Source organism: Erithacus rubecula (genome assembly GCF_903797595.1).
Source record: "Erithacus rubecula genome assembly, contig: SUPER_Z_unloc_2, whole genome shotgun sequence".
NCBI lineage: Eukaryota > Metazoa > Chordata > Aves > Passeriformes > Muscicapidae > Erithacus > Erithacus rubecula.
Window position 1 is genome coordinate 5,577,215 of NW_027635860.1, and position 14,172 is coordinate 5,591,386.

Consider the following 14,172-nt stretch of genomic DNA (forward strand, 5'->3'; position numbering starts at 1 on the left):
GTGTATTACCCGACTTGCAATTCAAGTTTTGAGGGTTTTGTCTCAGGTTGTGGAGTTTGGGTTTTTGTGTCCCAGTGGTGTGCCTATGTTCCACCCTTGCTCTGAGTTAAATGGTGAAAAAAAGTTGTGAGTTATTTAAAAGTTGATGCTGCTGACCCAAACACTGTTCCATTTGAACAGGTTTTTATTTGTTTAAAGACAAAGGCATTACAGGACGAAGAAAGCAGTGTATAAACTAGTCTGCTATTTGTAGTGTGTATTTAGGATCAGAACTACCAAATTATGTTTCCATTACAGATGAACTGGAGATGAAAAATCTGTACAATGTAAATGTATGTTTGATAGTGTAACTATTAAAACATCCTGTTGCTTGTGGGGTTTTTCTGTAGGTTTTTTTGGTGTGATTTTTTGGGGTTTGTTTTGTTTTGTTTTGTTTTGTTGTTGGTTTTTTATTTGGGAGGGGGTTGTTTGGGTTTTTTTTTGGGGGGGGTGTTGTTGTTTGGCTGGTTTTTTTCATTTTTATCATATCCCATTGAGTTAGAAAACCTTTGTGTACATCAGATGGGTTTGCTGCCTTTTCTGAAAGTTGTATGACATACTATTTTATGTGAACAGCTACAAAGCAGTAAAGTAGGTGTCCTGAGATCTTACATTTCTCTTATATAGTTTGGGATATTTTTTTCACACTGACATTTTGGCAGGATTTCCTCTACCATGGCTTCATTGCACATCCATTTTAAAACCCATCTATTGAACCTGCTATCAGGATGTTAATCTAATTGTGCTAAACCAAAATTCCATACCTTAGTTTCTTCTCTCACCTTTAACATATACACAGTAGCATTCTGATAAAAGCTGTGATAGCCCTGTTGCTGCTCCTGAGCTGACAGTTGTCAAGCTCAAAGACAGCTCTGGGTGTTTATTTGCAACAACATGTCGATGTAAATTAAACCTTCCCTGTTTTCCTTGAGGTGCTGTCAGCCTTGGAAATCTAGAATTCTAGTATGATTTTAAAATGTCTGTGTGATAATTTAGCAAATATTTTGTTCACAGTGATTTCAATTATTCTTTACTGTAGAGTCACCCAATGAAGTCGTTTATATCTGAGATGTAAAAATTATATATCAACTGAAGAGCAAATGATGTTAAAGATTCTACCCTGTTCACAGCTGGCTCTGAGCTGATCCCATAAGGCATCTTGTTATCCCCCTGCTATTTGCTGCTGCAAATGCAGCAAACTTACAAGGATGTTCTTATGGTCGTTTTGGTTTCATGGTGGCTATTTTTATTATAAGTCACATTTCCATTTAGAGCTTCTTTTATTTTCTTCCTTTGTTTTGAACAGGTAAGATGAGATTCTCTGAGAATTAAAGGCTACCTTATGGTATGTTGAAAAGAGGAATATTTAAGTCTTTGTGCAAAATGCTATCTTGATAATTCATAGTGCTTCACATAATCACAGAATGGATAATGCTAAAATAGATCATAGTGGGTCATCTGGTCCAACCTCCCTTGCTCAAGCAGAGTCATCCCACAGGCACAGGACTGTGTCCAAATGCCAATGTCCAAATTCTTGAATCTCCAGTGAGGGAGACTTCACAGCCTCTCTGGACAATCTGTTCCAGTGCTCAGTCACCTGCTCAGTAATGAAGATCAGGTGTCAAGTTCTGAAGTTCTTCACATTCAGGTGGAACTTTCCATGCATCAGTTTCTGCTCATTGCCTCTTGTCCTGTTGCTGAGCAGTGCCTGGTTCTTGATGCCCTCCCTTCAGATACTCACAGACATTGATGAGGTCCCCTCTGTCATTTCTGGAGGCTGAGCAGACCTAGGTCCGTCAGCCTTTCCATGAAAGAGAGATATTCAGTGCCCTCATCATCTTCATATCCTTCCACTGGACTGTCTCCAGTAGCTCCCTTTCTGGGGAGCCCAGAACTGGACACAGCACTCAAGACATGCCTCACCTGGGCTGAATAGAGGGGCAGGATCACCTCCCCTGACCTGCTGGCAGTGCTCTTCCTGATGGTCCCTAGAACACTACTGGGTACACTGCTGGCTCCTATTTCATGTTAGATAAGTAATGGGCTTAAGCCATGCACATTGACCAGTTTTCTGTACTTACAGAATCTAGAAAAGATGGGTGTTTATGAGAGAAGGATTACAAAAATTACATTCCATTAACTTTTGCCTTCTTTTACATGTACACTACATGCATTTTATGAATAAAGACACCAAATGTATGTATTTATGGAGAAAACGAGAATTTTCCATATTTCTGGCTGCATGAGCACTAGTAAAACAACAGTATGTGCCATGATTTGTTCACGTTTATATTTCAGTGACTAAATGTTATGAGGCTAAGTAGACTTTGTGTTTTTCTGTTCATTCCTAGAAGTTTCTATCAGCACTATCATTTCTATCCAATGAAAGGTATAATGCAAGTCTTATTTCACCACTGCTGTAATTTTTAGTGCTTGGTTTAAAGTGCAGTAGGCTGAGTTTGTTCATTCTGTATGACAACTGTGGCACTGAAGAAAGAATTTTAATATTAGAACTTGTTAAAAGTGTTTTACAATCACAGTAAAAGCTATAACATAAACTTTCAGGTTTTAAATGTTTTCACCTTGGGCATGCAAGGAAAACATTTTCATTAGAAGAATTTGTTGTGTCTAAAGAAGTATAATATGAGATTGAAGGTGTCTGGGGGTGATTTTCTCTGCCTCCTGTACAAGCAGCCCCTTCAACTCTGAATGTCCTGTGTTTACAAGAGAATTTGCATTGTGTTTTGGTAGTACTTGTCATTGAAACCTTGTCTCTTACCTCAGAGCAACTGATTGTTTTGTTTGAACATCTGCAAATCAGGTGACAATATTTTGCAAGGCTGAATTATTAAAAGAGATTTTTTTCAAGTGGAAGTTTAAAATACTTGAAATTTGTGGTTACGTAGTCGTTTGCTAATCAAGAAGAAAAATAACATTGCTGATTAGTTTTACTGCATAAAGAATATATTTTAGATGAAATTGTGTTTACTCAAATGCATGTTTTAATTCTGAAATCAAACCCTTATAAAATTGTGAAAACATTGGAGATTTTTCCATTCTGTTTTTGGTGAGTATGTTACATGAATATATAAAGGTATATTTTCTCCCCATACATTCCTGTTCCCTTTTGCTCCAAAAGTTAGCATTCAGTATTCATATATATAAAAATCTGTGAAAGTAGTTTCTTCAGAGTATTAACCAATCTGTTACTGTAATTTACACAATTTAATTAAAGTTTTGGTTTCCAGTCTTATGTAATCTGCTGATACAACTGGACTCAGTGAAGCCACTGAAAATGAGAGTCTAATAATAGCAGGAGAATAAAGAGTAATAGCTAAGTTACTCTTAAGTCAGAATATCTAAAATGGTCCATACTTTCATAGCTGGAACCTTGCACAGATGAAATAGAAAACAGATGTATAAAATGAAGCACTAAATAGATATCCATGGATTTCACTGACCAGTTGTCACATTCTGTCTCCATAGTATCATAATACCATTGCAAGTATATAGGAAGAGAAAAGATGTCATTTTCTTGTGAACTAGTTGTCTGGTGGATAAAAATAGTTGTTTGCATTTCACAATGTGGAATTCCTTTTTGACATAAAATATTTATCTGCCTGTTTAAGAAAAAGCTAATATATCACACTAGATTCTTTGAGAAGCATATGAGTACCAGCATATAAAGCTGAGTTTTGAGTATTTCAAACTCAGTAATTCCCTCTAAGAGCAAAATGCTAATATTTGCAGTGATTTTTCGATGTGAAGAGGATATCTCATGGTTAATTGAAGGAGAATTTGGCTTAGATCTTCACAAATTGAATCACTTGGGGTTTATTCTGAATTTATCCTGTCTGTCCCATGTCAATCTGGAAAATAATGTTTGTTTTAGTTGCATACTTCAGATTTCCCTTCCCTTCCCTTCCCTTCCCTTCCCTTCCCTTCCCTTCCCTTCCCTTCCCTTCCCTTCCCTTCCCTTCCCTTCCCTTCCCTTCCCTTCCCTTCCCTTCCCTTCCCTTCCCTTCCCTTCCCTTCCCTTCCCTTCCCTTCCCTTCCCTTCCCTTCCCTTCTCTTTGGAGCATAATTTAAAATGCAGTTTTGGATATTTTTGTCTTCCAAAAAAGGTAACAGAAAATTAAAAACTATTAATTTTATCAATTCTTTGAAAACACAAAAAAAGCCCAACAAAACCAGCTAGCAAAGCAGGCTGCTATGCTCCTAATGGAAACAACTTGCATTACCCTGATTATAACAGGGATGTTAGGAAAGAGAAAGATGTTTCAGGCAAAAGAGTTTGCTTTGTGGAAGGATTTGTGAGAAGCCAGCTGATACTTGTTAGCTCTGTTGCAACTGTAACACCCTCTTTTCAGTGTTTTTAGAAACTGTCCAATTATATAATCTTTCTTTTTTCCTACTCTTTACAGAGTAACTCTGCAGTCCAGTGTTCAGAAAAGTAAAACCTCTGAACCTAGCATTTCTGACAGTACAGACATTACTAAAAGAACTACCAGGTCTGCTGCAAGAAAAAACAATTTTAAAAGGTGAGAGTTACCCTCTTTACAGATCCTGTAATCGTGTTCTAGGCAAATACTTTGAGCTGTTGTATACACTGCTGGCAGGAGCTTTGCAATAGCTCAGCTCCTTCTCCTAGCAATGGAAAATGAGAAATAATTACATGGTTTGTGTCATGTACTGAGAATATCTGGAACCTTACATTACCTTAGGTAATTTATTTATGTTGCTCAGTGTTCCAAGTTCAATAATTTTATATAGTATTTCCTGATGTGAGAATTACTGAAGACAAGGAATTTTGTAACAAGAAAACACGTCTGTCTGGAGTAAGAAACAGAAAAATTCCTCACAGCATTAAGTCAAATACTAGTCAGTGCATGAAGTGAAATGATGAAAAATTCAATGGACAACTGAAATGCAGTGGTTGTGGAAAGGTGTTTAAGTGCATGTGTATACTGGTATGAGACTTGTTTTTTTACTGAGAGCATGGCTGATAATCTGAACTAAACCTGTTTGCTACAGCTTAATGAAATTTTAAATTCTAGTGGATTTATGCAAGACTGAAAATGCCTTTTGGCCAGAAGCATGTGGCCAGACTACTGCTATGTATCTTTGTGTATGCATGTGATCACACCTCTCTGTGGCAACTCTCCAGGTCATTATAAAAGATAAGCCAGAGAGCATAGTTTAAAACAATATCCAAACAATTTTCATTTTTCAAAATTTACTGGTATTTGTCTTAAACTCTTAGTGAAAAACCCAAATGGGTCTATCAGGTGCTGAAGAGATTTTGACTGGAAAGAGTAAAACATGGCACATCACTTCCTATGTTATGTGACTTAGTTTATAAATATCACGGAAAATTTAAGTTGTTTTTTGCAGCTTTTTCCTCACAAAGCTCTTTTTTCTCTTTCTTTATCCTGTTACCTTGAAGGTAATGAAGTTATGAAAAATTCATTCTTGTTAGTCAGTGGAAATAGTCAGTGGACTGCAGTAAATTCCATTCTGAGAATTTTTTTTCTTGTGACTTTGTTTTGATTTATTGAACAACATATTAAAAAATATTATCTTTTTCCTGAAATAGGTATTTTACTAAAAATCAGTAGTATTTTTCCAGATTTTCCTTTTGGTTGGTTGGGTTTTTTCTCTATTTTGCCTTATTTTCACCATGTCAGTTTTGGTCTAAATAGAATTGATGGGATTCTGCCTGCTGTTTTTATTCTTCATGCCTCTCCCAGTTTTAACCTAACCTGCTTGCAGCTTTTTGTAGCTGTATTCATGCATGTGTGTAAACTGAAGAGAGATTTTCTGTTCCTGGGAAGCACTTGTCCAAGCTGACCTTTGTTTTGTGTAAGGAAAAAACAGTATTCCTAAAATAGAGTTCACAGAAGATCGCGTTAATTTTGTTAAGAAGTCCTTTAGGTATATTGCCAGATTTATGAGACTGAAGACCAAGGACCAGGCCAATCTCAAACTTCATAGATTACTTCCTTCATATTTTAATGGACTTTCTAAAATTTCTACCCCAAATACTTCACCATATACTGTTTCATTTCTTCCAACTTTGGAGGTCTGAGGAGTTCAGTTACTTTTATATTTCCATCCAATAATCAAATTTGTCCTTGTTCTGTCACAGTTATGGAGTTCTTAGTTGTTCTATAATCTGAGAGAGCTAATAGGGTGCTTGTCCCTCTGGATTTAATGGATTTAAAATGCAGTACCTTCTTAGTCTTGTAGGTGTCCTTCTATTTTTCCTGTAGCATTTGAAAAAGTATAACTCTTTTAAGCATGGCTTTTCATTTACGTTTAATTTCTTGAAGTATGAAGTATATCTTGCATTATCTGATAGTGCTCAGATTCATTGTACTTAATCCAGATCAAGTGGATTGCAGGATAGAGAATAATTATTTCTACAATATTGACATCCTGCCCTAACCAACATCTGTCTTTGTCAAGACTTCATTTACTTCACTGAACTTCTGACATTATTGTGTATCCTTATTCTTTGATTTTCTTTCTGATACATTCAAGTGGAAACATCTTGCACCATTTTTACATCATTCTCATTTGCTACTTTATGTCACTTTAGTAAAATCTTTCTCTATGTAAATCACACTTGTGACCCATCCTAATGCAGTATAATCTGCAGAGCTAGGGAATTCTTTTGCCATTTCATCCCTCAGATTGTTGGAGATACTACCATGGATTGTTTCCAGAATATTTTTTCAGCCAAAGCAGCTGTCTACAGCTAAAACACTATTCTGGCTTCTTAAAGAGAACATTTCAATCCTGTCAATAATACTCGCTTGCTTTTCCTTTGTGGAACATCTTTAGACATCATCTGCCTTCTGTGAAAGAAAGTACTGATGGACATAACCACATACCTTGTGATTGAACTAACACTGGTTTTGAACTGTGAGAAATCACACTGTCAGCCCAGAACCCGGTATTTCTCTGTGGATGCCCGTATTTCTCCAGCAAAGACATCTTCCTTGTAAATTTTCTAGTTACAGAGAATTTCATGTCTGTATTTTAACAAGGTGCATACTTCACATCCAAACAGAGTCATAATAAGACACAAGTGAAATGGTCTTTTCCATGTTACCACACAAATTAAATTTATAGTAAGTAGTTGATTAAAAATGAAATCTTAAGTGGTAAAGGTATTTTGATGGGTAGAGGTGCTTAAGGAAATTCAGGTAAAGTTATACAAAAATTATAATGGGGAGTTTGGGGGAAAAAGTATGAAAACTGTATAGAGGAGTATCACAAAAACTAACAAAGAGGAATACACTTTAAAAATCTCATATGCCTATGCTTTGCCAGGTATTACAAAGCAGCCTTCTACACCCTTGTTTGAATACTGAAAACTACCTGCAGCATTTCAGAACTTTACTACATATAATCTAAGCCTAGCTTTAAAAAAATATTATTGTTTCTGTCCTATTCTTCCTACTTTTCCTATGGTCTGGTGCCTCAGAGGGAGAAAAAGGAATGCTTTTCACAAATGCGTTTAGTGAAATTATGGTATTTTGAATCCCCTTTCTCATTCCTGTATGGAATAGAATTTTCTTCATATTATCTGTGATCAGACCAGTCTGTGCATTCTTGACAGCATTGTGTGTTATTAAATTAAGTGACTTTTTGTTTCTTTCTTTGAAGTACCATTTGCTCATTTTACCTTGCCTGAAATGCTTGCATTGAATACATACTGAGTAATCCTTAACTTTTTCCCTCAAATATGTTTTATCTCAACAGCCAATCCATCACAAAGACTAGAACAGTATTGCGCTGAATTTCGAATAAGCCACCAGTGTTGAAGAGGATATTCAGGAGTGAAGGGGATATAGAGGGGACTTGATGCAATTCAAGGAGGATCACTTTGGCTCTATTTTTCAGCAAAAAATGAAATAGAACAATCTCTTTCTTATTTGTAGAATAAAATGAATGGTCAACATGTTTGGTATACTTTTTCTACCATGCTAACACTTTCTCAAAACCAACAAAATCTACGTACATTCAGACTCAGGTGTAAATATTTAAGCTCTCTATTATAAAGAGGGCTTGCTAGTATGTATGATGCATGTGTATGAATTGTGATGGCAATCACTTAGCTGCTGACTACCAAATGGTGGGAGCTTTTAAGTATATAAATCTGTGTCGTGCATTCAGACTGGGCTGAGTTCTTGACTCTGAGAATCAACCACAAAAGCTTTTTATTCTAATAGTATTGGTACTCTCCTATATTGATTTTTTACTTTGTATGAAGTTTTTTATGAACTGCAGTATGGAGTACACAAGTAACTATTGTCCACCAAAGAGTGCTTTATTGTCAACGGTTGTGTGGTTTATTTAGGACAAACTAATTGTAAGTGATAAACTTGTTTTTAATAATGACAGCTTTTCAGTTGTTCACAACCAATTGCTCTTTGAACTAGTTGTAACTAGTTTATAAGTTTGCCTAAAGTCTGGTATGATTTTAAAGGGGAGGAAAAACACTACCACTTAAAGCAGTGCTGTCATATTGAAATGTCATTACTGTTTAATTACTGAAACCTTACTTTTTCTTTTCCTACCAAGTCTTTTAGGTGAAACTTTAAATTACCATATATGAAAGGTAAGAGTTACCCCCAGATTCCATTGTATGTTTGGTAACATGTAGACAGTGCTGGTTTTTAGCTTTGAGACACTTAATGAGTGCAGCACACAAAAAAACCGGAAAATAAGGGCACCATATAATTGAGGTAGAGGAATTCAGGAGCAAGGAAAAATTTTGACACCTAACACTTTAAGAACTACAATTTATCTCTGTTAAAAAGCAATATAATTTTTAGAGGAATCTGCTTGAGACTGAAATTTTCATCTGCTACAGGATTACAGTGGTTTTTTTTCCCATGACTTTTCACATTATGACATTTCAAAACTGATGTACCCTTGTCCACCAGCTGATGGTTATAGCTGCATATCCCTCATATGAGGGCTGTTACCACATAGCCTTAAAAATGAATCAGTTAGCTGTTGAATTAATGACTCTTACAGTAGGAAGTGGCAGAAATAGAGAAATCTGAAATGTTAGTAATGGAATAACTGAAGTTTTTAAAGATGCATATTACTTCTGTGAGAGAGGGAAGTTTATTTAAATGAATGCAAATGTTCAGTGACTAGTTTCAATCTACATCCTTTTAAATGGAAACTAAGCCCTCTGTTAGGCTGGTGACTTTTGAATGCCAGTATGAATATCCCACAGTGATTTAGAAACATTTTCTAGCAATCATGAATTGGAGAGGAAAAAGGATGTGAAGTGTAAGTAAGCTTACAGGTAACATCCATGAACTTAAATAAAATCTTCCAAGAGGAATACAAATTAAAAAGAAAATATTTAATGTAAAATAAAGGATCATTGAAGGCTCAGACTGATTTTTTTTTTTCCTTAAACTCCCTTTTCTTCTAGATAAAAGGCATCTAAAAGAGAGGGACTGATCTCGTCCTGATGAGGCAATTAAAATTTCTTGGGGCTTGAATGGGGTTGTTTTGGTTTGGGGGTTATTTTTTTCAGGGGTGTTGTTTTGGTTTCAGGGAGTTGAGGTTTGGTTTGTTTTTTTAGGGTTTTTTGGTAGGGGTTGTGTGGTTCAGGTTTTTTTGGGTTTTTTTTTTGGGTGGGTAAGCTGTTTGTGCAAAAGCTTATGTACAGGTAACCATAATAGTAGGTCTGTTGTGCAAATACAAATTTATATTTATTTTTGAACAAATTTACCATCTTAGAAGGTAAAAGGGATGCAAATAGTGAAGTGAGAATCAGAATAAACATTTAGTAATATTTACTGTGTTTGGCTTTGCACTTCTCTTTGCTGAGCTACTTCTTTTAGCATCTTATTTTTAAACTAAAAATAATTGGTCTCTTCTCACCCTTTCCAAATTCCAAATCAGAATTTGCCTCACTTAGAGTAACCAGCAGAGTCATTAGCACTTATAGGTTTATCAGAATTAAATTTGCATAACGCAAGTGCACAAACAATAGCAACTCTAGCTAAACCAAAACTGCACTGTTTGGTATCAATGTGTTTCAGGATACCCCGTCCACCACCCAGTATCTTAGTGAAAAACTCATAAATGTCAAAGGGATTTTACATTCAGCTTTATATGGAAAATTAACTCATTACCTCATTGTGCCTCTTCTAACTGTACTGCTTAGTTTGTTACAAATTGTTATTATTTTGTCTAACATTTTTAACGTACCATACCAAAGGTGTCTTAGGTACAAGAATGAAGAGCAGGCATGAGTGAGGAGGTCCTTGGTTTCTAAATTTTTTCTGAATTGTGAACTATTATGTGCCAAAACTGAATGTGCTGTGGCAGCTGCATCACCTTTGTACAACAGAGCAGCTGAATGAAATTATTTCTGCTGTCATCAGGAGATCCTCCTTAGAAATACTTTCCTCTTCCAAATACGTGACAGATGGAGTCTTCCTCGTGTAGTATCAGAAGATACTACATGCTCAAAAACTGTAAGATCTTGGGTGAAATCGCTACTTTCCACTGCACATTTTAAAAAAGAAAAAAAAAAAAAAAAAAAATCGAACATTGACCTAGACTTTGTCTTTTTGCCCCAGTATGACAGTAGAAGAAGCACTGCTGATTTAAAACAGGAAGAGATTGTAGAAAAACAAAACATAAATGTGATGTTGCACTGCAGTTTTTATATTAATCTTTTGCAGACTGTCATACGTAAACTCATGTACAGGCTATCAAGGCCTAAAACTTCTTGACTAATCAGTACTGTTCATCCTGATTATTTTTAAACTGTATATTTGTAATCATTTTTTAAACTTGGATTGAAAGAACGAAAGTTTATTTTGCTGAAGGTATTTTTAAGATAAAGCTTCATATTATCTTGTAATATTAATTAGTTCAATATGCATTTGTGTGTCATTTGAAAATACTGCAGATTGCATTTGATTTTATACAAAATACTGAATAGTGAGAAATGTAAACATGAATTGCGTAAAATTAAAAATAATCAGAAGGTTTTTTTTTCTGTTTTATTTCCAGTATGATCACAAAGCCATCATATCTGTACCAGACAGACTCACATGCACACTGAAAAAAACACAACTCTCTCAGCTGCCTGAAAACCTTTAATTAAAACAGAGATTCTTAAACACATTTTTAAATTTTCAAAAATAGACTTTCTGGCTCTATATTTTTGGGAACTCACATTGGAAAACAGTACCTGTATTTGAATTGTTGGGATACTGTTACACAGTGAAAAAAGCACAGTAAGATCAATGGGGTTTTAGTTATTATTTCTCCTTCTTCACTGATTATATAGTATTAATTTTTGGAAACAGGCATTACCTTAAATACTTTGATACTTACCATGACAGTGAAGACTTCCCAAAAGAATAAAATTTTTAGGAACCCTGATTTTTGCACAAGCACTGGTGATTGCCTAGCTTGGTCTTTAAAAATATCCAACAGCAAAAAAAGTGACCAACTAAAATTACTTATTACTCTTACCTCACCTATATTAGAAAAAATGCAGAATTTGCACACACCCAAGCAGAGCCTGTTCAAAGATTAAGTTAACTTTTTCTTGCCTCAAAGATAGAGTTTCATAGTTCGAAAATCTGTGGGTTTCTGTTGTAAGGTGAGCCTTTCCAAACTTACATGAATGTTTAAGCACCTTTTCCTGACAAACAAGCTGCCTGATGAAGAGTGAATGGTGGGTTTTGCTTGGGAGAACACCAATTTATGTGTGCGATGCCCCAGGAAAACACAGTTTAGCCCTATCAAATCATTAGCAGTTTAAGAAGTACTGGCACTGTGCTTGGAAGGGCAGAGGACTAAAAAAATACCACAGAGAAAAGTGGCCCAAGACAACTTCATTGAGAAGTTAATGCACTGCAAGAATAATCTATTCACAGTAGTTCTGAGCAACTTCAATTTCAATCTACTTAGCCCCCTTTGCATTGCAGTTTCTACACTGCAGTTTCTACATTGCAGTTTCTACATTGCTTATGTGGGAGTAGACAAAACCATGTCATAGCAAAAAAGAATGCACTGTTATACATGAAATCTGAACATGGTTTTAGACAGAAACTATTTTTTAAATGTACCTCACCAAGGATTTGGTGAGGAAGAGGTGTTTTTTACTTGCACTTCTGGTTTCAGGGTTGGTTTCATACGGATGTGACTGACTAATAAGTCCTAAATATGGAATAAGGCCAAGAGAACATAGACAAGGGTGAACAGCTTTTGAAGCTCATGGAGAGATGGACCAGAGCAGTCGCAAAGCTGACTATCTCAACTCAAAGGGAACATGGGGTGGCCTTTGTTTTGGAAAAATGGCTATCAAAGTGTGAGTGGATCAACCACTATTTCTTCAGCAAGCATGAAGACCAGGCCAGCATGGGGAGAATACAGAATATAAAAGAATATAATATACAGAATGTAGAACATAGAATATAAAAGCTAGACAACTGCCATAAAGATTGCAAAGAGAGCAATGGGCTTCAACTGATCAACCCTCCCTTTCCTTTTTGACATGTAGGGACACCTGATATGATGTCCAGATAGGCCAAGCAGCCACTGGTGTTTTTGTTCCCCCAAATCAGCAAGTGGTGGCCCTGCTACATAAGAGCATAGCAGCAGATGAAAAGCTCTTCTGTGTCACTAGCACCTCCAACTCCCAACTCCTCCAACCATGCCAGTTGCTGCAGCTCAGTTCCAGCACTAACAGGATAAAGAGACAGCACAATGGGAACAGACCCTTGGCATCAGCTATTACGAATGCAAAATCCAAAATGAGAGTGATGCCAATAGCAGGAGGGTAAATAATGAGACATCACTTCTTACCCTTGTGAGCTTGCTTTTGCCTCTGTCAGTGCTTTGATGCCACTCTTTTAAGATGGCAGAATAATTCCATTGTTTTCTACTCAGTGGAAGGGTTCAACCTCCTCATTATCCCTCCTTTAAAGGCAACTTTTCTCTAGACCTCCTTATATTTCTTCCAGAGTTCATGTTCTGCTATTACTGGATTATCTTTTACCATTCTTCCCAAAATGACATGCTCACTGAACTGTATCTCTAGTCAGTACTTGCAACACATATTTGTCCTACTTTCATGCTTCTAAGGTGCTTTTTGTCCATCTCTTTACACCAGATATCATACCTATTTTAAGGTAAACTACTGTTTAATGCTGATTTTTTTGAGTTCTAGCTCTTCCTCCCACTGATCAGACCTTTCCAATCTCTGGTCTTCTTCCACTTTCATGGCAGTTTCATTGAAAAGATTACGAAGTTTTACTTTTCCCACAATAGCTTCTAAGGTTCCAAGTCTTTGCTAGAGCTAGAACCTCTGAAAAGAAGCACTCTATCCATAAGCAACAAAAATATAACCAAACAACTAACAAGTACAGAATTCCTGGATCAGAGTATTATTCTTTTCTGGCATGAGAAAAAAAAAATTTGTACCTTGCTGTTATTTTTATGTTTTGGCAGAGCTATTCTGCTGATTCATTTACAGTACATAAAATTCAGTACCTTTCATTTAAACAGTAACTGTTATACAAATCTTGACACAGGAACTACTATTGCTAAAAGCAAGCAATAGCTTATTGAATCCTGTTAACTCGCATAAAACATCACAGAGACAACAGAATACAGATAATGAACAGTCACAATAGTTCGTTTTACTAGTAACTAGCTTAGTTACCTAAACAGGGAGAGTAGAAACTTCACTTAATTTACTTAGTGCTGGTTCATCCCCAACATAACACTGTTATTAAATGTAGATATCTGAGGCTGCCTAAAGACACAGCTATCTGCAACACTTGTATCACAATTCAAAAATGCATTTGTTTTCAGAGAAAGAAAACGCTGAAGATCTAATGTATTTCAAGTCAAATTCTAAGTCACACAGCTGAAGTGTAACTTCTTCCAAAGACTGAAGGCCCCCCCTGCAAGCACAAACTGTTCGGTACTTGCTCAGCATATGCTACTCGAAGAGAAAAAGCTTTGATTTCATGTCCATTATTCAGTGATTGAAATGTACTTTTTATGCAAAGATTGATCCACTGACAATGAATCAGCATTGCATTACTTCCAACACTGCATGTGTGT

The 14,172-nt window shown here is 36.0% G+C and overlaps 1 protein-coding gene across 5 annotated transcripts in view; it reads left to right on the top strand.

The window, feature by feature from the left end:
• CDC14B (cell division cycle 14B) overlaps positions 1-8,008 on the top strand; it is a 42,129-nt gene extending 34,121 nt beyond the window's left edge. For 2 of the 5 annotated variants that reach the window (XM_079330967.1, XM_079330969.1), the window contains one exon: positions 7,810-8,008. Coding sequence is in view for 3 of the 5 variants with exons in the window: in XM_079330969.1 (XP_079187095.1) it covers positions 7,810-7,846 (37 nt within the window). In the remaining 2 variants the exon portion in view is untranslated. Of the gene's footprint in view, positions 1-4,463; positions 4,581-4,785; positions 5,005-7,809 lie in introns of those variants that run through there. The other 3 variants (XM_079330966.1, XM_079330965.1, XM_079330968.1) reach the window with 3 other exon arrangements.
• The last annotated feature ends 6,164 nt before the right edge of the window (positions 8,009-14,172 follow it).